The sequence below is a fragment of the Erpetoichthys calabaricus genome, chromosome 9 (assembly GCF_900747795.2).
Source record: "Erpetoichthys calabaricus chromosome 9, fErpCal1.3, whole genome shotgun sequence".
NCBI lineage: Eukaryota > Metazoa > Chordata > Cladistia > Polypteriformes > Polypteridae > Erpetoichthys > Erpetoichthys calabaricus.
In genome coordinates, this window is record NC_041402.2 from 27,590,372 (window position 1) to 27,615,206 (window position 24,835).

The 24,835-nt window shown below is 39.5% G+C and overlaps 1 protein-coding gene across 1 annotated transcript in view; it reads right to left on the minus strand.

Annotated features, from left to right (window-relative positions):
- adamtsl2 (ADAMTS-like 2) overlaps positions 1–24,835 on the minus strand; it is a 165,489-nt gene that overhangs the window by 108,563 nt on the left and 32,091 nt on the right. The window contains exon 2 of the mRNA XM_051931763.1: positions 586–688. Within this exon, the coding sequence (XP_051787723.1) occupies positions 586–660 (75 nt within the window). The 5' untranslated portion in view covers positions 661–688. The remainder of the gene's footprint in view (positions 1–585; positions 689–24,835) is intronic.

A 24,835-nucleotide genomic window follows, 5' to 3' on the forward strand; every position in this document is an offset into this window, starting at 1 on the left:
GATATAAAAAGGCACTATAAACATAAAGGTGGTTTGTTTGTCTTTTCCAGTAGAAATGGATAAAACACATTGGCTTAACATTATAAAATTAAAATTACTAATCATCTTAAGAAAACATATTTGTGCTGTGGGAAATACAAGAGAACACAGGAAGAACACACAAACTCCAAACATTGGGCTACGTTGTGGGGACTCAAACTTTGTCCCCATATTCCTAATCTGCATTGCTTGCTGCCACATCAGCATTCCATTACAAAAGTACTGTACATCACATCATTTCTGTATTGTTAATAACTACAACAGAAACCTCAAAAAGCATGCAGTTTCTCTGTTGTTATTTTACTTTAGATTTTATTTTTGAAATGGTCTTGTTTCCATCATATCTTGAACTCCATGTTCAAGTAACATGATAACTGGCATTTTTGCTGGATTTATAGAAATAGTCTTCATGAACATTGTGTTACATAAGACAAAATGAATCAATAAGAAAATAGCTAGAAGTAACAGTTTCTTGCAATTGATGAATACCGCATTCTGTTTATTTTCTGCACACGTCAAAACACAAAAAAGTGATTCATACTGTACCTTTCTATTACGAGAAGTGTGCTCCAAGGAGAATCCAAATAATAGGCTGCAGAACATTAAGAGTCTTGACCTCATGGCATATGTTTCCTGATATATAATTAATCTAGGAATAGGAGAAAAACATAGAAGACAGATTGGTTTGAGCATGGGTTAATTAATTTCATTTTTAAACATGCATCGGCTCTGGGGTATTCCTGAGCTTTTGTGAATACCTCACTGGTCTATTAACACAGTTTGTTCCTACTCCCTGTGAGACCAGGCAAAGGAGCCCCTGGAAAACATTAGACTCATAATTGGTGATTCCATAGTGCGGAATGTTAGAATTCCAAACTGTGTTAAACCAGCAGTTAATGTTAAATGCCTCGCAGGGGCAAAGATTTCTTACATAAAGGCCACATTTGACCGTGTCACCGACGATGAAGTATCTACCTTATTGCTGCATGTCAGCACAATATTTATTTACGGCAATCTGAGGTATTAAAGAGGAACTTCAACTCTCTATGCACCAAAGCTAAAAGAAAATGTCAGAATTTAGTTGTATCTGGCCCCTTACCAAGATTATGAGGGGATGTGATTTATAGCAGCTTGTGTTCCCTTCACTGCTGGCTAGAAACCTGGTGTTCAAATAAAAGCATAGCCTTTGTGAACAATTGGGATGATCTTTGGGAAAGGCCTGGATTTTTCAAAAGAGATGGTCTTCATCCTAACTGGAGGGGGTCTTTTATATTATCCCAAAATATGGCAGCAAAACTGCCTGGCTGACTGATTAGAGCACCATCCAGGCCGCAGTCATGTGATCTAAAATCATAGGCTGTTCTTTATCCCACCTGTTACTTTCCTGAAGCTGTTACCCATAATCCCTGTTATGGGACATCCTATAAATTTAGTCTTGATGCAAACCTTAAATTACTTGATAACCAAAAAATAAAGTGTATAATTAGACCAAGAGATAAACCAGACCCTCCACCAGGGGCATCTGTAATAGAAACCTAATTCAATCCATCCATCCATTTTCCAACCCTGCTGAATCCGAACACAGGGTCACGGGGGTCTGCTGGAGCCAATCCCAGCCAACACAGGGCACAAGGCAGGAACCAATCCCGGGCAGGGTGCCAACCCACCTCAGGACACACACAAACACACACTAGGGCCAATTTAGAATCGCCAATCCACCTAACCTGCATGTCTTTGGACTGTGGGAGGAAACCGGAGTGGCCGGAGGAAACCCACGCAGACACGGGAGAACATGCAAACTCCATGCAGGGAGGACCCCGGGAAGCGAACCCAGGTCCCCAGATCTCCCAACTGCAAGGCAGCAGCGCTACCCACTGCGCCACCCAACCTAATTCAAATTAAAACAAAAAACATATCACCAGTTTAGAAAGAAGTATGCAATTTTAAATGCTGCTTATTGAACATTCGCTCTCTTGGAAGTAAAGCAGTTTTGGTAAATGATATTATATTAATTACAAAATCTGATCTGTGTCTTTTCACTGAAACCTGGCTTAGTAAATGTGACACTGTTCCTCTAGCTGAGGCGTCACCAGATGGATACTCGCTCCTTCATAAGTCTGGAGATTCTGGTCGAGGAGGAGGCCTTGGAATAATTCATTGTAACAAAAAGAAAATCACTTCCAAAAATTTAGGCGACTTCACATCTTTTGAGGCATTCATTTTAAATATTAAAACAGATTCCAACACAATTATAGTGCTAGTGTACAGACCCCCAGGGCCATATCCACTGTTCATGGCAACCTTTTATCTGTTTTGACTATAAATTATGATCACGTAGTATTGATGGGGGATTTTAATGTACACAGTGATGTGGAAAAATTACACTTTTAGAAAACGTTTTACTTATTTGTTAAATTCAGTAGGATTTTGTCAGACTGTCAAAGGTTCAACTCATAATCATAACCACATATTAAATTTCATTATAACTTACAAAGTTGAAATTCAAAATTTAAATATTACTCCGTTAAATTAAGTTATTTCTGATCACTACTTAATTACGTTTGATTTGGTTCTGCCCATATCAATACACTCACAGATTAAAACAAATATGGTGCGACATCTAGATTGTAATTCTGCTTCAAAATTTATAGATACTTTGAGCAAGTCATGGGTAATTGTGGAAAACAATTTAGATCAGTTAACATCACATTATAATGTGACCTTGAGAGATGATCTGGACACAGTGGCTCCCCTTAAAACAAAAGTGATCAAAGGACACAGAATTTCTCCCTGGTTTAATGAAAACACTCGAGCTCTTAAATTAGAGTGTCAAAAACTGGAGCGCAAATGGAGAACAACAAATCTACATGTCTTTCAAATTGCATGGACAGAGAGTGTTAAAAAACATAAAAAAGCTCTCTTTAAAGCTCACTCAGACTATTGTTCTAAAATAATAGCAATAATAAAAATCCTCGGGTACTGTTTAGAAAAGCGGCTAAATTAACAAATGGGAATTCAGATCTACAGTGCAAAATACCAACATATATAAGCAGTACAGACTTTATGAACTTCTTTAATGAGAAAATTAAAAATACAAGATCCCAGATCTCAGCATCACAGTGCAAACCACATACAAGCCTGACAGGCCTTGTCTCACATTGCATTCAACACTTTAGAAATTTTAATCGTGTAACTGAGCAGGAAATCTTGACTTTAATTTCTAAAATGAAATCTACTACCTGTTCACTAGATCTGCTGGCAACAAAACTAGTAAAAAGTGCAATGGATTTTCTTGTAGTTCTTGTATTCTTAGCATTGTCAAGTCAAGTTAAGTTGGGGAGCATGCACTGGTACAGTACATTGTCGAACCCACTATACGACGAAACAACTCGGGATCCCGGTTTGCAACCCCCCAGGCACACACGTGGTCCAGTCCCACCCTCTGGAAATGACCCTCTATCTGCCACAGCCAGGTGTTCCGTGGGCGACCCCTTGGCCTGGTCCAGCCACTCAGGTCCCCAACAATGAGGATCCTACGAGCTGAATCACGGCCATAGTGCCGTAATTGACGCTCCCTTACAATGCAGGTAATGTGCCTCATTCAGGACTCCATGAGCAACCGCTCATTCAACACAAAGTCAAACCAACGGTACCCAAGGATTCTCCAAAGCGACACAGTACCAAAGGAGTCCAGTCTTCATCTTAGGTCACTGGATAGCGTCCATGTCTTGCAACCATATAGCAAGATAGGAAGCACCAGGACTCTAAAGACCTGGACCTTCATCCTTTTGCATAGATATCGGGATCACCATACACCCCTTTCAAGTGACCTCATGACCCCCCATGCTCTCCCAATCCATCTACTGACTTCATAGGAAGAGTCACCAGAGACATGAATGTCACTGCTAAGGTAAGTAAACCTCTCAACAAGATCGACACTCTCTCCACAGACAGACACACTGCTGATGGCTGTGCCTAAGAGATTATTAACGGCCTAGGTCTTGGTTTTTATCCAGGACACTCACAAGCCCAGACACCCAGACTCCTCACTCAGTCTCTCGAGAGCCCCGATCAGAGCCTCCATTAACTCTGCAAAGATCACAGCATCGTCAGCAAAGTTAAGATCCGTGAAGCTTTCTTCACCAACAGATGCCCCACAGCCACTGGATTCCACGACCTTACCCAACACCCTCTCCATGCAAGCATTGAACAGAGTAGGAGCAAGAACACACCCCTGAAGAACCCCAGAATCAACTGGGAAAAACACAGAGGTTCTGCCTCTACTCTGCACATCACTGACAGTACCAGTGCACTGGCCGTTCATGATATCCAGCAACCTTGAGGGGATCCAGCGAACCCTCAGGATGTCCCACATGGCAGCTTGACCAACTGAGTTGAACACTTTACGAAAATCGACTAAGGCTGCAAAGAAACTCTGCCGATATTCACGTTTGTGCTCCATGAGAACCCTCAGTTCCAGCATGCAGTCGATGGTAGACTTCTTAGGCGTAAAACCAGACTGCTCCGGTTGCTGGTAGGTGAGCAAGTGATCCCTAGCAAGGACCTTAACCGGCACTGAGAGCAATGTTATCCCCCTGTAGGTGCTGCAATCCAGGCGATCACCCTTCCCTTTCCAGATAGGGACAACAAGTCCCGTTTTCCAGTCAGTTGGGATGATGCCAGTCTCCGAAATGGAAGCAAAGATTGCTTGCAATGCCAGGAGGACAGCCTTACCACCAGCCTAGAGAAGTTCACCCCAGATACCACAGATCCCTGCAGCCTTGCCTCCCCTCAGCTGGTTCACCACCTTTGCAATCTCAAAGAGACTGTGTGGTTCACAGCTAGTTGGAGGATCAGCCTAAAGAATCGTGGACCCAGAGATATCCAACGTCCTAGCTGGAGGATCAGCTTTGAACAGCTGCTCAAAGTAGCCAGCCCAGCGGGATATTAGCTTTAATTAGTCTTGTTAGTGAATTAAAGAATGGATGGATGAGAACTACTTGTCTTTAAAAACTGATAAAACAGAGATGTTAATTATTGGAGGGAATGACGCTGATCACAACAATATTTTGTCATCATTTAACTCAGTTAGAATCACCATTAATTTTACTGAATCAGCCTGCAATCTAGGAGTTATCTTTGACTCTAGCATGTCATTTAAAGCGCACATTACAAAGTTGTCTAAATCATGTTTCTTCCATCTTAAAAATGCTGTGAAATTAAGGTGCTTTCTAAATAAGCAGGATTCTGAGAAATTAATTTGTGCATTTATTTCTAGTAGGATTGACTACTGCAATGCGGTGTTCACTGGATGTTCAAAATGTTCTTTGTACAACTTTCAGTTAGTCCAAAATGCTGCTGCAAGAATTTTTACAAGAACAAGAAAATCCGAACATATAACACCAGTTCTTAAATCCTTACATTGGCTCCCAGCTAAGTTTAGGACATATTTCAAAATCCTCCTTTTAACATATAAACCTTAAATAGCCAAGGTCCGGCTTACTTATCTGAACTTATCATGACTTACAAACCAGAGCGCACATTAATATCTCAAGATACCGGTTTGCTTATGATTCCAAGGATTAATAAAATAACAGTTGGATGTTGAGCTTTTAGTTACAGGGCCCCTAAACTGTGGAATGGTCTGCCTGCTACTATAAGAGATGCCCCTTCAGTCTCATCTTTCAAATCCCGCCTGAAGACTCACTACTTCAGATTAGCTTATTCTGACTAGAGCTGCTGAGTAACTGTACAGACTGCATCTCTGGTATTAGTTAATTGTAGTAATATGGTAGTTATAATTTGTTACTGACCCTTACCTATTTTGTTTCTTTTCTTGGTACTTAAATGTGGCACTTGGTGCCACTGCCCACCTGCCAAGTTGTTTTGCCTGCCTAAAGTAAAGTCATCCCTGATGGAGGATCGCAGGAATTATCAGGTAGAGGGGTTCTTTCATCAGACTGGCTAGCCCAGCAATGATTCAGCTATGGAATGGCCAATAGGGGGAGGCAGCTTGATGGCTGAGGTCTACAGGTCTCTGACCAAATCCAAATCCTATTATGTGATATCATCTACGGCTGAATTCTGCTCTGTACTTGTAATATTTCTATTGCACTATTATACTGTATTGAGGATTATTTTCTGAGTTCTGTTCTGTGTATTGTATTGCATTGACCCCGTTCTTTTTGACACCCACTGCACGCCCAACCTACCTGGAAAGGGGTCTCTTTTTGAACTCCCTTTCCCAAGGTTTCTTCCATTTTTTCCCTACAAGGGTTTTCTTTGGGAGTTTTTCCTTGTCTTCTTAGAGAGTCAAGGCTGGGGGGCTGTCAAGAGGCAGGGCCTGTTAAAGCCCATTACGACACTTCTTGTGTGATTTTGGGCTATATACAAATAAACTGTATTGTATTGTATTGTATAAAACTGGGCTCCACATAAGTGTGTTCTTGCTTTTTCTCAGGCAAGGATTGGAAGTCTAGAAAAAGAAGACATGCACAAAGAGGTCAAGGAAGTCACCTGCACTAGGATCCACCCCATAAGGTTTTCAGATGGCACCTTTAAGTGACATGATACAGGCCAATTTCATAAGAGTGTACTCTAGAAGACTGTTAGTCAGTTCTAGTTTGGTTGTTAACTGGTGTGGAGATCAGCCCAGCTACAGACAGACAGACTACAGAAGTCCAAAATCACACACGTTTATTTTGCTCTTCTTCTTCACAGCACACAATACACAATCTCACACAAACCAATAAACTCAGTGCCGTCTTTCTTTCTCTCTTTCTCCTCACTCTTCTTCTGCCTCCATTCCACTCCTCTCCTCTGCTCTCCTCGTAAGCTCTGTCCTCTGCCTCCCGACTCCAGCTCCCCAAATGGAGTGAGGTGGCCCCTTTTATAGTTTACCCGGATGTGCTCCAGGTGCTCCCTGATTGTGTGGCGGAAGTGCTGCAGTTCATGGCTCTGTAACCATCCATGCTTCCCCTGCGGTTGAGCTTCTTAGCTCCGATCCCGTGGCCCTAATGCAAACCAGGGTGGATGCCCTCTCGTATCCCGAGGAAGGTATTGTCCCTCTCATGGTCATTCCATCCTCCAAGCGTCCCAGCTGGGCAGGAGCCCCAGACGTCTGCCACACTGGCCAGAGAGAGGTACAATGTGTTGGTTATGGAACCAGGCCAATAAAGGTAAAAACTCCAGAAAAATATTTTCCACAAGTGCGGTGAATGGAAGACTACAGTTTTTGGTTAAGACTATGAGGCTGGATGTGGTGCCTTCATTTTATTTATTTATTTAATTATTTTTTACTTTACTCTTCATTCCTAGGAGACTTAAATTTGCGTTTTCCATGACTTGGCTGTGGCAATCTTTTCTTCCTGATAGTCTGAGCATCCTATAGTGGTCACACTCATTCAAATAAATTCAGGGCCTTCGGGTATAGATTTGAAAACATTAAAACCACCTCCAGGACAGGGCACTGGTCCATTTCAGGGCCCATTCACACACACACACACACACACACACACACACAGTCACAGAGACCAGTTTGGAATTACAGATTAACCTAATTTGCACATTTTTGGAGTATGGGAGGAAATCCCACAAACACATAGGAAGAACAGGCATGGACATTTTTGGATTCAAACCCAGGATCCTGGAACTGTAAGGTGGCGCCTCTACTCACTGTATCACCATGCTATCCACCTCAATAAAATGAAGTGAAAGACAGCTAAAAAAAAAGAAGTGTGCACTAAATTTGCACACTTTGCACATGCCTTTGGCTCTATGTGCAATACAAAAATAAGATCATATCCAGCATTGTGTTTATTTCAAGATGTTTTGTGCTTTTATTATTACATGTTTACTGTTTGCCTCATTTTAATCTAAATATTTGTATGTGTGCATAATATTCTCAACTCGCAATAGGGACGAGAGATAAATATGAACTGATTGGAAAGATGGCACTGCTCTTGTTTTCACTACCAGCCTGGTCACTGTCTGTATATTGTTTACATATTTTTCCCTTATCTGGTTTTCATCTGAAACCCCAAAGAGTTAAAGGTTAGTTTATTCTGCAACTCTAAATTAATATGCTATAGACAAACAAGGGTGCATTTGTGAATGTGCCCTGTGATGGACTTGTGTAATAGAGGTTAAGGGGGAGAATTACTTTTTTGGTTATTGTAATTACATTGCAAGGGTTAAAAAGCCCAGGGGTATTTTGTTCAGTTTCATTTAAGTAGGAAATGGTGCCATTACAGAAATGAGAGGTAGGTAACACCAGCACCCCTGCCTTGTAAATGTGACCTTCCAAAATGAAATGGGCATGTTCATGCGGGCGTGCTCTTAGCTCTGTAATGGCTGCAGTGAGGTGAGGGCTTTTCTTTTAGTTTCTTATGGCATTTCATTTGTTAATTTAATAATAATTATGATTTTAATATTTAAGTACTGCGGTGGGTTGGCACCCTGCCCGGGATTGGTTCCTGCCTTGTGCCCTGTGTTGGCTGGGATTGGCTCCGGCAGACCCCCGTGACCCTGTGTTCGGATTCAGCAGGTTGGAAAATGGATGGATGGATGGATATTTAAGTATATTTTGCATTACAGTGCATACAGGTGATAAGACCCTGTACATATCTTGTATTGTCACAAAACAAACCATTACAGACGTGTGTACAAAACCTTTTGTAGCCCCTGTCTTTAAACCTAAAATCACAACACAGAGGGCTATTCAAGGCAGAGGTGACAATGACAGGTCATCCTGGGCTGACTTCGGCCGTACAGTTTCTTCTACCATATTATCCACTATTGGAATAAGAGGGATTAAAATATGCATGGATGAAGAGATAAACTGAAATTTAGTATACCGTCAACCCAACCTAGTAGATGCCCGAAATATAAATCTTGTTAAACATATGGTATTACTAAAAATTTGAATTGGAAATATATGAAAAACAAAATTATACCAAGCAATTAAGAAAACTGCATTATAAAGTAAATTTAGTCTGATTATTGTACATGAAAATATTATAGACTTCACGCCTGCAAGCTTGTAGTCTAGTACATATCATATAAGAAACACTTACTTAGCAAAATACAAACTGGCACACAACCTATAATTGAATGTAATTGCATTTTGGAACAAAGAAAAACTTTAGCAAAACAAAAGCTTAATCTATTTTGGCAGATTACAATAGTACAGTTAAGTGGATTGCATTTTATATTTAATTGTTAAATGCTCTAACTTAAAAACTGCTATGGTAAAGCACAGATGTTAAACTCTATTCATTATTTTCATTTTGTGGCCTTTCACAGTAGGAGTCCTGGTTTCTCCCACAGACTAAAGTTAACAAGTTAAATAGTATTTCTCCAGTGGGTGTGAGTGTGCGAGTCTGTGAGCTCTGGTATCCCGTCTATGTTTGAGTCATACCTTGTTCAATGCTGCCAGGACAGTCTGCAGCTCCCCTATCACTTTTAATGAGTTTGCACATTAGATTGATCATTTGGTATAGCTTTATCAAGAAACATTTGGAATTCAGCAATGAAACAAATCTTTCGATCCACCAACTAATTGCCTAATACCTTTAGCAACTATGGAGACAAGGCCCATCATAGCAACACTGAGCACTAGATAGGAACCATCCCTGGATGGAGCAACAATCCACGCAAACACCTTAACTCATTCAGGACCAATTCAGTTTCACCAATTAACTCAGCAAGTGCTTTCAGATGTAAAAGGAAAACTCAAATATACATAGTAGAACAACTCTATACATGCAGAGCCCACATTGAAATTTGGATACAGGGCTCTTGAGCTGTAATGGAACAGTGCTAACTACCATTCCCACTATAAAAACCTGCTAAATTTTTTAAATCTCTAGACTTTTAAATTTTAACACAGCATTACTATCACTATTAAATTAGTGAATATAATACATAAATGATCTTTATGGTAAAAGACAGGAATGAAGTTCTAAACAGATTTTTTTTTCCATGATCACTGAATAAAGTCATTGTAATGATTTGTGATTTGCCCATTTCTCATTCCAGAAGCTGGCTTTTCATGATTTAAATTCCAGAAAAGGGAAAAAAGTAAAACATGTCTAAGCCCAAAAAGCATGAAACCTCTGCTCTCATTAATTAAAAGTGAAAGGCTGTTTTATGTTGTCTGAATGTCACAAAAGAATTATTCCACCAATGAGAAATTCTTTAAATACAGAAATATGCTTTAACCCACTGCAACTGTCTGGCAGTACTGAACTGAATTTTGAGTTTATTGCTAGAAAAACAGTCTAGAGGACATGAAAATTGTTGCCTGTTTTAACAGGACTTTATTAGCCTATGTGGTCTCACTGAGGACAACTTGGGGCGATTTCATGAACATCACTTGCTCAAGCATGAGTAACGTTTAAAGATAATAAATTAGCTTGACTTTTGATATGTGCTAAACCCCATCAATCAGGTCAACATGATAAGCGATTACAAGACAAGAATCATGTATGGGTGAATCGCTATGTTAAGGAAGTAAAAATGTGACCAGGAAGAGTCATTTATCAAAGAAAGAAGGACAATTCTTACAGAGGCAGAGTCAGCACACAGGAGAAATGAAAGATCTAGGTCCTCATTTATAAATCCTGTGTACACACAAAATGAGGCCTGAAATCTGCATACACAACCTCCCACACAAACATCAAGATTTATAAAAGAAAACTCAACAGGAGAATGTGTGTAAATTTGTGGTAACTCAGACACATGCTTAGGGAACATTTCAGAGAAACTGGGAAATGACGACACTCTTGATCAAGTAGCGAAATGCAGTTCAATCAAAAAATGATGGCTCACACACATAGTTCATTTCACTGAGCTGTTATTATAATATATGTTGATGTGACAAACATATTAAAGTCTCAAATGTGATGAATATGATGCACACACTGCATTTTAGTTCCCTTTAAAAACTTTTTTGCTTTGTTGAATCAGTTTAGACTTCCTGTTATTTTGTCACTTCTCAGGGATCTAGTTGACAAGTCAGGAATATATCAGCCAAGACTAACTCTGTCATGCCTGCTGTGCTGAAAGTCTTTAACCAGCCAACAAAGTACAACATCAATTTTTTGTATGGTGTGGGTGCATATACATATAACATAACATGTTGTTACCAACATAAAAAGGCACTTTAAGGCACTCATATTGCAATACAGGGACATGCGGTCAGGTCTGCCTCACCTGTCATCATGAAAAGTAAAAAAACTAATAATGATAACACAAAATAAATGTGTCCACTGGTCTGATGTGCTTTAAATTTGTTTTCTGTATGATTCCTATAATTTTGATAATTTTTATAGTCAAAATTGCTAACTTTGCACATTTTCTGTTCAAATACAATGGAGAAACGCGTGGTGCGGCAGCGATGAGCCTCACCTCACCTCACCTCGGACTGCGCTCTCCCTCACACACGGGTTGATGCATACAATTGGTGCGTGCCTGTTGCTGTCTCTCTGTATGTCGCCAATATAATGTTTGCAGAAACATTTATTATACACCCTGACTTTCCACAGTCTGGCTAATATCTTTAATGAATGTGTCTGACATATTTAGTCTTGCTGATCAGACATAAAACCACAGTGAAAGGGCACAAGGTGAGGCAGACAGCACTGTACAGCACTGAAGGGGGCGCATGTGAGCCCAACAGGTGCTCATTGCTGCTGTTCTTCTAAACAGAGGCGCCAATAAGTTAGCGATATCAGAAAGTCAAGTGCACTGCAGCGGTTTGTTTATTTTTATTTTTTTGTTCCGACTGACTGCCAAAATGGAAGATTAAGACTTTTAAAACTAAAGGAAAATTAGGAGGACTGCTACAAGAAAGTGATGGAGATTTTTATGGAGAAGGATAGTCGCATTGACTTCATTTACAAATAAAGATAAGACAATAAACAGTTTTCAATTTTACAAAAAATGGGATCAGAAGTAAAAACCAATATTTAAAAACTAACTTTTGACCTTAAATAAAATGCATAAAAATGTGTATATGACAGATTTTATAAATTTTCTGTATGCATTTTCCTGGTTTTGTTTGCATATTCACATTTTACTGCTCGAAATCACACAATGTTTTGTAAATGAGGGCCCTGGGGCCTCATGTATAAATGGTCCATACACCATGGTCCATTTTCACACTTACATTGAGATGTATAACAACTAAAGTAGGAGTAACGCACATTTTCACAGCAGCCTTAGACCATGCGCATGCAGCAGTGCTACTCTGTCTGTGTGGTTTCTCTTTCTTTTTTATATACGTATTAATGACGCAGGCTTTATCAAATACACCAAAAGTAATTGCATCCATCCATCCATTTTCCAACCCGCTGAATCCGAATACAGGGTCACGGGGGTCTGCTGGAGCCAATCCCAGCCAACACAGGGCACAAGGCAGGAAACAATCCTGGGCAGGGCGCCAACCCACCGCAGGACACACACAAACACACCCATACACCAAGCACACACTAGGGCCAATTTAGAATCGACAATTCACCTAACCAGCATGTCTTTGGAATGTGGAAGGAAACCGGAGCGCCCGGAGGAAACCCACACAGACACAGGGAGAACATGCAAACTCCACGCAGGGAGGACCCGGGAATCGAACCCAGGTCCCCAGATCTCCCAACTGCGAGGCAGCAGCGCTACCCACTGCGCCACCGTGCCGCAAGTAATTGCATATTGTTTACAAATTTAAGAAATGTGATTGTAATGTATCTGTAACAATATAATGGTACACAGAATGGCCAGACTACCATGGGTGCTTTAGCATTATTAGAAGACATCACAAATGGAAGAATCAGAAGAGAGAATGTATTTAGAGATCATACTGATTTCTTGTCCAATGACTGGCTTCTAAGTTGATTTAGATTTCCAAGAGCTATCCTTTTAGAGCTGTGTACTAAACTGGGGCTGGCTGTAAAAAGGCAGACTTTGAGGAATTGTGCTTTACCTGTTCCTTTGCAAGTTCTGTCCACCCTCGGTTTTTAGCCACAGGAGCTTTTCAATGTGAACTTGCTGACTGATCGGGTATTTCACAGTCATCACTTAGTCACACCATGCCAGCTGTATAGGGTGGTATTATCTGCTTGTCATCCAGATATACGAGGGGGTGATAAAGTAAGAAAATGGGATTTATTGAAAAATGGAATGAACCTTAACAAAACTGATAATGTCATTTTTCAATGTAGTCCCCCTGCCTGGAAGTGCCTGAATTCCAGCAGAATTACAGTCCTCACAACCACTCCTGCACCCAAGTTATTGTCGAACAGTACATGCCGAGGGGTACTACAGTCACTAGTGCAAGTTACTGTGACTTGCTGGAGCCCAATGTGAAGCCTGCTATTCAATCCAAGCGGCGGGGACTGCTGTGTCAAGGAGTCCTTTTGCCACAAGGCAATGGCTGCCCACACACTGCTAAGAACACCAAGGCTTGTCTGGAGAAACTGAAGTTTGAGGTATTACCACATCCTCCTTATTCGCCAGATCTGGCACAGTGTGATTTCCACCTTTTTGCACCGCTAAAAAAACATGTGGGTGGTCGTTGATTAAAGACAAATGACGATGTGAAGAAAGCAGTGCATGAGTGGTGGTGAGGACGAGACAAGACCTTTTATTCTACTGGAATCCAGGCAATGCCAGGCAGGTGGCGCAAGTGCATTGAGAAGGGTGGAGACTCCATTGAGAAATGACATTATCAGTTTTGTTAAGGTTCGTTCCATTTTCTAATAAATCCCATTTTCTAACTTTAGCTCCCCCTTGTATAAGATTTCCTTACAATGAGGTTGAACAGGCAAACATTAAAGCGTAATTCACAGCAACATCCAGTTTTGCAAATGTAATTGAAGCAGTTGACTGCATGCATATTGCTATAAAGATGCCTTCAGAGAATCAATTTGCTTTTAAAAACAAAAAGCATTTCCACTTTATTAATATGCAAATTATCCATGATGCAAAGATTGTTCCAATAATGTTGTGGTGAGATGGCTTGGCTCAACTCAGGATTCATTCATTCTGAGAAATAGAAGTGCTGGGAAAAACTTGAAAATGGTGCTGTTTGTGATGGTTGGCTTCTCAATAAGATAAGACCCCTCTGGTCAAAATTGTAAGTTATCTGTATAATGTAACACGATTACTTAGGTGACAGCGGGTGCCTGCTGAAGTTGTGGCTTCCTACCCTGATTGCCAGCCCACTGACTGAACAAGAGTGACATTATAATGACCTCCACTCTCAGGCTTGGTTGGTGGTAGGGGTACTATAGGGCAGCTTAAGGGCCATTGGTGCTGTCTGGATAAGACTGCTGGAGTTCTACTATATAGTTTACAGAAAGTGTGCTGTATTGTGCAAGCATGTAACATGCTACATGTGGCACACAATTGTGGCTTACCCATTCCTGAAAAGACATGGTATGATGAACCTGACCCTGACCAAACCAAATGATCAGCCAAATCGGACAGCATTACGACTTTGTTTGAATTTAATTAGCAGAATGTAAAAACAGGTAATCAGATGTAGCAAATATTTTTTAACCAAGTCATTTTAATTTATGCTAAATATCACATAGTACAGCATTTACAGTCATATGAAAAAGTTTGAGATCCCCTCTCAGCCTGCATAATAATTTACTCTACTTTCAACAAAAAAGATAACAGTGGTGTGTCTTTCATTTCCTAGCAACATCTGAGTACTGGGATGTTTTCTGAACAAAGATTTTTAGTGAAGCAGTATTTAGTTAAATGAAATTAAATCAAATGTGAAAAACTGGCTGTGCAAAAATGTGGGTCCCCTTGTCATTTTGCTGATTTGAATGCCTGTCACTGCTCAATACTGATTACTTTCAACGCCAAATTGGTAGGATTAGCATGTTAAGCCTTGAACTTCATAGACAGGTGTGTCCAGTCATGAGAAAAGGTATTTAAGGTGGTCAATTGCAAGTTGTGCTTCCCTTTGACTCTCCTCTGAAGAGTGACAGCATGGGATTCTCAAAACAATTCTCAAAAGATCTGAAAACAAAGACTGTTGAGTCTCCTGGTTTAGGGGAAGGCTACAAAAAGCTATCTCAGAGGTTTAAACTGTCAGTTTCAACTGTAAGGAATGCAATCAGGAAAGGGAAGGCCACAGGCACAGTTGCTGTTAAACCCAGCAGGTCTGGCAGGCCAAGTAAAATACAGGAGCGTCATATGAGCAGGATTGTGAGAATGGTTACAGACAACCCACAGATCACCTCCAAAGACCTGCAAGAACATCTTGCTGCAAATGATGTATCTGTACATTGTTCTACAATTCAGCACAATTTGCACAAAGAACATCTGTATGGCAGGGTGATGAGAAAGAAGCCCTTTCTGCACTCACGTCACAAACAGAGTCGCTTGTTGTATGCCAATGCTTATTTAGACAAGCCAGATTCATTTTGGAACAAAGTGCTTTGGACTGATGAGACAAAAATTGAGTTATTTGGTCATAACAAAAAGCGCTTTGCATGGCGGAAGAAGAACACCGCATTCCAAGAAAAACACCTGCTACCTGCTGTCACATTTGGTGGAGGTTCCATCATGCTGTGGGGCTGTGTGGCTAGGTCAGAGACTGGGGTCCTTGTTAAAGTCGGGGGTCGGATAAATTCAACCCAATATCAACAAATTCTTCAGGATAATGTTCAAGCATCAGTCACAAAGTTGAAGTTACGCAGGGGTTGGATATTCCAACAAGACAATGACCCAAAATCTACAAAGGCATTCATGCAGAGGGAGAAGTACAATGTTCTGGAATGACCGTCACAGTCCCCTGACTTGAATATCATTGAAAATCTATAGGATGATTTGAAGCAGGCTGTCCATGCTCGGCAGCCATCACATTAACTGAACTGGAGAGATTTTGTATGGAAGAATGGTCAAAAATACCTCCATCCAGAATCCAGACACTCATCAAAGGCTATAGGAGGTGGCTAGAGGCTGTTATACTTGCAAAAGGAGGCTCAACTAAGTATTGATGTCATATCTCTGTTGGGGTGCCCACATTTATGCACCTGTCTAATTTTGTTATGATGCATATTGCATATTTTCTGTTAATCCAGTAAACTTAATGTCACTGCTGAAATACTAGTGTTTCCATAAGGCATGTCATATATTAAAAGGAAGTTGCTACTTTGAAAGCTCAGCCAATGATAAACAAAAATCCAAAGAATTAAGAGGGGTTCCCAAACTTTTCCATATGACTGTATATCCCTTAGTTCATTGGCCAGCATCCACTATTGTATTTTGTGACTTCAGAACTGCATTCATCAGCAAACTGACAGATAGTGGTCCTGCAGTTTCCGAGGCAGAGGTGTGTGAGCAGCAGCGGCCAAAGATGTCCTTGGCACAGCAGCACCATCACCACCTGGAATCACATCCCCAGCACAAGGGTCATCTTTTATAATACTGTCTGAAACAGAATAAGCAGTAATGTTGCATCTTCTGCTGGCTTGTTTTTCTTATTAAACAAGCAAACTATTTACACGAGCATGGATAATCGTAAGCGAAAAAAAATTCAAACCCACCTTCACCCGTGGTGATGTCAGAGTCCCCCTCACCTGCTGGTAAAAATGGGAGTTATAATTGTCTCATCAATCACTGCTCAAACAGTGTAAGCCCCAGAATTCTTCTACCTCCTCCAATGGTGCTGACACTCATACAGTGGCCTGTGACTTGCTTTTTCACATCGTCATTGATATCTGACCACTTCTGTTTTATTTTGGCACTGTGCAACTTTATAAACTTAAACTTCTGAGTGCCTCTGCTATGCTGTGTCACTCCGTCAAATTCCTTTTGTTGTTTATACTATTGCTTAAGCCGCCAAATAATATGTTTTTCCTTGGCTCCACTTCACTGAGCAGGGCCTCCATTTCACATTTGCTTTTACCATTGTCCTTTAATAAAACACTGAACAGGAGGGGCTATTTACATTGATTTCTATATTCAGATATTTGTAATTCTAGAAGGTTTTAGGGTGGGGCTGTAGGCTCGTGCATGTGCGGTAAATTTCACATTGATTGAGATTTATAAAGAGAAAGTGCGTAGAACTTTACTTAAGCAGTTTTATGCATCTGAATTTTTTTATGCTTTCGCATATTTACAGTTTTGTTCGTATGCCATGATTTAGTGTGAATTCTATACAAGGAATTATACATTAGGCCCCTGGTTCAAAACAAAAAGAACAGATCCTCATTTGAGTAATAAATCAGAAGGTCTGTGGCCAATACTAACAAATATTTCTTCAACCAAGTTACATCTTGCCTGAAGAAGGGCCTGAGTTGCCTCGAAAGCTTGCATATTGTAATATTTCTAGTTAGCCAATAAAAGGTGTCATTTTGCTTGGCTTTTCTCTACATTCAACCAAGTTACAAACACAAAGGCAAGGCACATAACAAATTTATCCCAATATTACCATAACGTTTATCCCACATCACCATCTTAAATAAGGTAGCAGGAGGAGGACATAATGGCTCTTATTAGAATCCTTGTGGGAATGCAAAATGACTTCATCAAAATGTCACCAATTGACATTAACAGCAAAACAAAAAACATCAAAATGACCAAAAATACTAAAAAACATCGATAATGAAAAGTTTAAAAAAAGATTGCCCAAATCTCAGATTATACCTTCATATATATAAATAGAGACAGGTGAAACCAGATGTACCATAGATACAACATATTCCAGCCAGACATCTAATTGATAACTATGGTGATAAGCTAACTGCAGCCATGAAAACGGGGGACTTGTAGGCAAACTGGCTGCATGAGTTTACCATAACACAGAAAACAGTGGGGATGCTAATTCTCTGTAACCTGTTGCATCTTTAAACTGAAGATCTCAGTCACTGACTGATTTAACGTGTGTCGTAATCATAGTGAATTGCTAACTGAACACTATAGGAAGATCAACGCCGTCAATTGCCAGTCTGCCACTTAACACAATAGTAAGCCTGTCAATGTGCTTCTATTTCTAAAGAAAAATGCATAGAATGCTTTTCAGTAATGCAAAGAGACAGTTGGTGCCCCATTTTAATAATATTAAAATATGTTTGTCTACACACAATGCATAAATAATAACGTTTCTGGGAAACTTATCTCTACAACACTTTCTGTCTTATTAAACAAATCATCATGAAATGTGATCAAAGTTTCATCTATAAAAGGTGCTCTATAAAATAATGTCTAAATTTGTCAAAAGTGTGTTCTATCCAGTTTGCTTCAAATGCAACTGCCAGGGACCCCTAAATTGGGATCCAGATGTTTTGATCCTCGCTAAGCAAAGGTAGAAAGCATCCAAGCTAACCAAGCATTGCAGAGTCAAAATTCTTTACTTCTACAGTATATATCAGAGGCTCTCAGCATATGAAACCATGTCGTCCTTAGAAGAATGTGGGTTATATAATGTTTTTTAGCTAATTTCTACTTCATAATAGTTAGCTAATCTCTCACTTTTACATAAGATCTGCTGTTAATCCTTGGTGTTTCACATCATCATGTTCTGTGCTAATGGTTCCTCTTCTTCACCCCAACCAGAAGATGTTGCTCAGTGAGGCAGGGTCTTTTCAGTTTTCACTTCAAGTAGTTTAGCTAATCTAATCTCGTTAACAGTAACCGAGGCTACATCCACACAAGGATGTTTTCATTTAAAGACTGCATTTTTCAATGAAAACAATCCCTTTCTACAGTACACTAGCATTTTCATATCATTTACAAAAGTATCTCCATCCACACTAAAACCATCAAAATCACACATGATGTAGACATTCCTCTAAACTGGGAATGCACGCGTCAGTGAACAAATCCTTGAAGAGACAGTAATGCTTCCAGCCATGCGATTTATCTCAAAACTGTAGCGACAAATTATTTGCCTTTTGTACATGTATGCAGCATTCAAAATTGTACAAAACACATTTTAGATACATACAGGTGAGCAACACAAGACACACCGTAGAAAGTAACTCTTCTATGTCCACTATGTTGGAATATGGTTTTCTTCTTTGAAGAGTGACCACTGAGGGAATGAGACATTGTAATGAGCAGAATCCAATCAGGGACAGGCTACATAATAAATATGAATAAATCAATGAACGATTAGATCCTGTATATTCAAAAATCTGCATTTTCACCTGTTCACACAAGAATGTTGAAGCTGCTCTGTCAGAAATATACGGCTCTGGAGAATGTTTGAACAGCCTTGTTTTCATAGAAAATGGAAGAATAATGTCTCTTTTTTAAATATAAAAGTACTAGTGTGGAAGGGGACGGAGTATCTTCAGTGAAATTTATACATTTATATTTTGCTTTAGAGGGGTCTTGACCATCATATAAATTCCCAAAACCCTAAAATTAAAGATTAATTGCAACCCTATACTGCAAATAGACGTTCAATTAAATGAAAGACTAATACATTTATTTATTCATTTTCTGAACCTGCCTTCACTGCTACAGAATTTTGGTTAGAAAAATCACATCAGTAGCAAGCCAGCACACAACCCTGGATGTGATACCAGTAATTGAGGGCACAGAAAGTGGATCCATACACCTAACATGTACTGTACATCACTGGGATGTGGAGAAACAAATTGTGTATCCAGAGAAGAACAACATGGACACTGAGGGAACATGCTAACTATAAGGCCTGGGTATAAGTCATGGCCCAGTTGCCTTAACAAACATGACAGATTACCCACGTATCTACTTATCTATTACTTCATACTTAATCAAACAAAATTCTCAACAGCTTTCAATCAGAGAAATATCAAAAGAAAGCAAGCAAATTTTAAGCAGCAAGTATCTAAATTAAGGATGTGTCATCTGGCAATGTCCAACAGAAGTAGGTTTTAACAAAATTGTTTCAAATGTAACAATTTGAATTGTTGCTTGCTTCCCCGAAGCCATTTTGGTAAACATGTTTTTTTGTGAAATTAAATAAATATGAAGTGGTGACTTGTCTACATATCCTGAGGAGGTTTTTCGTCTCGACACACATTTCTGCTTAAGTATGCTCTTAAAATAAACAAACACAGAGTCTAGCCCTATCTGGAGTCTGGGTTTTCCTGGCTCAGAAATATTGGTGACAGGTGTCTTAAACTACCCAAGGAACACCTGGATTTCATTAACTTCCCAGACACAGATGGATCACAGCCAGTTGCTAAACACAGGCAAGCACAGACAGTTCAGTCTGTCCAAGACGGCAACTACCACTTGCAAACAGAGACTGGCTGTTTTTATTTAATGGGATTCTCTTCATATGGCCCCCCAGTCAGCCAGACACTGCTAGAGATTACTTTGTACTTTTTACTATCCATCCAGCTCTTCCAAGATGAAGTTTGTCAGGCATCATTTTCATAGATTTGTAAAAGATCAGCAGGCAGAGTTAAGACTTTAATTTAGTCTAGTGAACAGATGCCACATTATCTGATGATCTTTCCATGGATGAAATAACATTTGTTTATTTTAATTTCAACAAACACTTATTTGTCCTCAGTACCTTGCCAACTGTGTTGCCTCCTATATTTGTGACAATATCAAAGGTTTCAAAATCAAATTCACTGGTTATATATTGCTGTACTGAAATGGCAGACTTCAAATAATGTTCTCATCCGGTAATTACCCTCTTTACCTATGCTGCTTCTCCAGCTACTCTGGATTTATCCCCAAATCCAAAGGCACACCTTATAGGTTAATTGATGAGTCTCAATTTACCCTGGTGTGACTGTGTGAACCTAGTGAAGGACTGGGGGCTTTGATCACACTTAGTTCCCTGGGCTATAGGGATAGTGAGTGACTCCACACAGCCAGAAATTGAATCTCTGCAGATTATTCAATGGATGGATAAACAATCTGAAACCCTGATTTAAAAAAAAAATCAAGAATGTGAAAGTAGAGTTAAGCTAAATATAACTTCCTTTTTATTTCACTTGGAACATTCCAAAATTTGGTTTGGTAGATCTTGGATTTTTTTTAATAATAGACCAAAATGAGGATGTGTAACCTCCTGTAGGTCACCTCAAGGCTGCTGTCTGTGTCTCTTTCTGTTTATTCTGTGTATAAACAACTGCCAGATTTCACACAAGGACAGTCATGTCTTAAAGTCCAGTGATGGCTCATTGTTAGTCTTTTCCATGATACTGAGGACAGTCATGAATGTGCAGCTGATAATTCTGTTAAGCCTTCTGATTGTTCTTTTTTATGAACTGTCTGAGGGTGCAGGCAGCAGAAATGAAGTGCACAAGACCAGAAAATGGAAGTAAAGAAAATCATGGTCTAAGGACAGGCAAAAGTCAAATAGCAAGAAGTCAAAGGGAATCTGTGTCTAAAACAAAACAAAAACCACAGTGAAAAGAAAACATGCAAGAGATTGTTTGCCCCAATTCCACCAAAGAACTTCACTAACACCAATAACCTCACAGAAATATCTAGAATCATGGACAACTACCTTCTGTGCAATGCTCCTAGCAACCTGCTGCCACATCTAATCAATGGATGTGTAAAAAGACAAGAACCATACATAAACAACGCTAAAAAAAGTACTCAGATATCTCTCGAAGGAAGGATATGGCTATAGATTTTTGACATTTCGCTCTTTCCTTGCTCTCAGCAATAATAAAAGAGCACCCTGTAAAGATGGTGAAACACAAATATTATTTAGCAACAATCATTGATAATAGACTGACCACTGACCTGAATGTAGAACAAATCATTAAGCAGGGGAGGAAAAAGCTTATTTTTTGTTAGGAAAATAAATTATTTTAAAGTAGACAAAACTATAACATCACTCTTCTTTAATATTGTCAAAGTCCACTTCATTTCTTCACAGGATAGGGACTAAGAAAACAGACACAACCTAGACCAAAGAACTCCTGATGTTTCAAAGTATGTTCCCCTTTTTTCACAGGTAATGGCCAGGATCCTGCTTTTGATGGCCACACCAGAAGCCCAAGGTATTACATACTGTCCAGTTAGAGCACCTCCAGAAGAAGGCGGATAAAATGCTTTCAAATAAAGACCACCTAGTAAGGGCAAATGCAAACATCGAAGCCCTGCCTCTTCTTGTCACGTGTTACTTATAACCATCATAAAAAGAAGAACCAGCCAATCCAGCAGCAGTTCACTTCCATGACTGGTACAAGAAGGAACTCTACAGAGGGTGTACATTGTGCATCAGGGAGGCTTTAGCCTCAACTAAAAAAATTTCTAACTGTGTTATGGCATAAGTTCTCTTTTTGGTGGTCTGATGAATCCTTGGAGGGCAAAATATGCTGATTTAGAAATCAAATTGGCTCAACAACATTTTCAGAATTAGTAGTGCAACTATTCATCTGCAGTATTTCGCTGTCACTGAAATGTGTCTCAAGTCTGTCAGACAGCAGTCATTGTCTAATTCCAAAGTTTCAATTGTTTCCATAAGCTTAAAAAATGAAATTCACAAAACTTAACAGTAATGGATTTAAGAACTTTTTATTCCTGTGCTGTAACTATTTTCAACTCAATTGGCTATAGTGACTCTTGTGAACTTATAGCTTTTGCAAGGTACTAGTAGAATTTAAAATACTTACTGTATATGTAAGAATGTATGGAATGTTCTAACTATAAAAAATGGGTATCATTTCTTCTCTCTTGGCTTATTTCTTGTATTTGTGAATGTTTTATGTTCAGCTGCGAACAAATTTCCTTCTGGCATAAAAATGTCTCCTTGACCTAAAAAAGTCTATATGTAATTTAGGTGTTTAATCCTGACAAGGATTTATTTAACCTTCAGTCATCATATTTATGCTATTTCTAAAACCTGCGTTTTCCAGCTTAGAAATTATGCAAAGTGAAAGACAGTTTCATAAGATGTAGGATTTTGAAAAACCTGTTCACTCATTTGTCCGAAGCAGAATTGATTATTGTAATGCTTTATGATCAGTCATTTACTTACTACTTTATAGCTAATTCAAAATACAGAAAATCATAACTAGAACTAATAAGGATCATTTAATACCAGTGCATTCAGTAAACCACCAATTAAGTTAGGAGCAAATTTTAAAATCCTTTATCTCACATATACAAATAACCGTCATAATCAGCTCTTTGTTACATTACAGAGATTATAAGTGATAATAAGAATATAAATAGCAAGCTGGGCAGCACAGTGGCGCAGTGGTAGCGCTGCTGCCTCGCAGTTAGGAGACCTGGATTGGCTTCCCGGGTCCTCCCTGCGTGGAGTTTGCATGTTCTCCCTGTGTCTGTTTGGGTTTCCTCCGGGCGCTCCGGTTTCCTCCCACAGTCCAAAGACATGCAGGTTAGGTGGATTGACGATTCTAAATTGGCCTTAGTGTGTGCTTGGTGTGTGGGTGTGTTTGTGTGTGTCCTGCGGTGGGTTGGCACCCTGCCCAGGATTGGTTCCTGCCTTGTGCCCTGTGTTGGCTGGGATTGGCTCCAGCAGACCCCCGTGACCCTGTGTTCGGATTCAGCGGGTTGGATAATGGATGGATGGATAGCAAGCTGGTTTAGTCTGCAGACTAGATGGAGTGACAGATTAACTAGAATTAGCCACACCATTACTGAGTGGCCTGAACAAAGTTCAGTCAAGAACCAACATGTGGCAAACGCAATTTATGTAATATAGGCAAATGTGAATACACATACAAAGAAAGTTGAAAATACACCTTATGGGAAGGACTTCAGATTCATAGTGGACTCTTCACTGTCCATATTAAGACAGTGTAAACAATACATTAAGAAGGTCTAATAGGATATTAGGTTATATAGCTAGACATGTGGAGTACAAGTCTAGGGAGAATATTCTTAAGCTTTATAACGCACTTATGAGATCTTTACCTAGAGTCCGGTGGAAACTTTTGGTCACTATATAACAAAAAAGACATAGATAAAAATAAAAATAAAATAAAAAGACATGAGAGGATAGAACTTTTTCAGCCCAAGTAAATGGAGATTGAAATGAAAATGAAATTGACTGTATTTTTCAAAGTTATAAAGGGAATCAGCTTGGTGAATTCTAGCTGTTACTGTGAAAGGAGTTTCCCCAACAAGAACAGGTGGACATTTGATAAGGACAAATTTCACACAAACATTATGAAGTTTGACTTTACACCAAGAACAACAGACACCTGGAATTAAATATCAAGTATTGTGGTAGACAGTAGGACTTCGGGAAAGCTTCAAAACTCAACTAAATGTTATTTTGGAAAAATCAAGTAAAAAACAAATTGAGAAGCTTTGTTGGATTGACGGATCTTCTGTTGTCAAATTGTCCTAACCTTCAAATGCTGCAATGATGAGAATGACTAAGAGTAGTAGATAAGACAGAGCCTGCAGCTATATTGAACCCAAACTCTGGCATGATCTACCTACCAATACAATAGCAGCCAAATCTGTCTCAGATCTAAATTAAGGTCTAACACTTGTTTTGTTTTAGTACCACATACGATCTATTAAATGTTTTTTAAGTAAATGCGACTGTTCTGATTTGCCATTACTAAATCTTTTCCATTCTATCTTCTTGGTGCCTGTGATAGCACATTGCCTACACTGAAATAGATTCCTTATGAAATATGATGGTGGTACTTAATATGGCTTATTTATCATTAATAATAATCATAATTCATTACATTTATATAGCGCTTTTCTCAGTACTCAAAGCACTATCCACACAGGGAGGAACGGGGAAGCAAACCCACAATCTTCCACAGTCTCCTTACTGCAAAGCAGCAGCACTACCGCTGCACCACCGGTGAGGATTTTTTTCATTCAT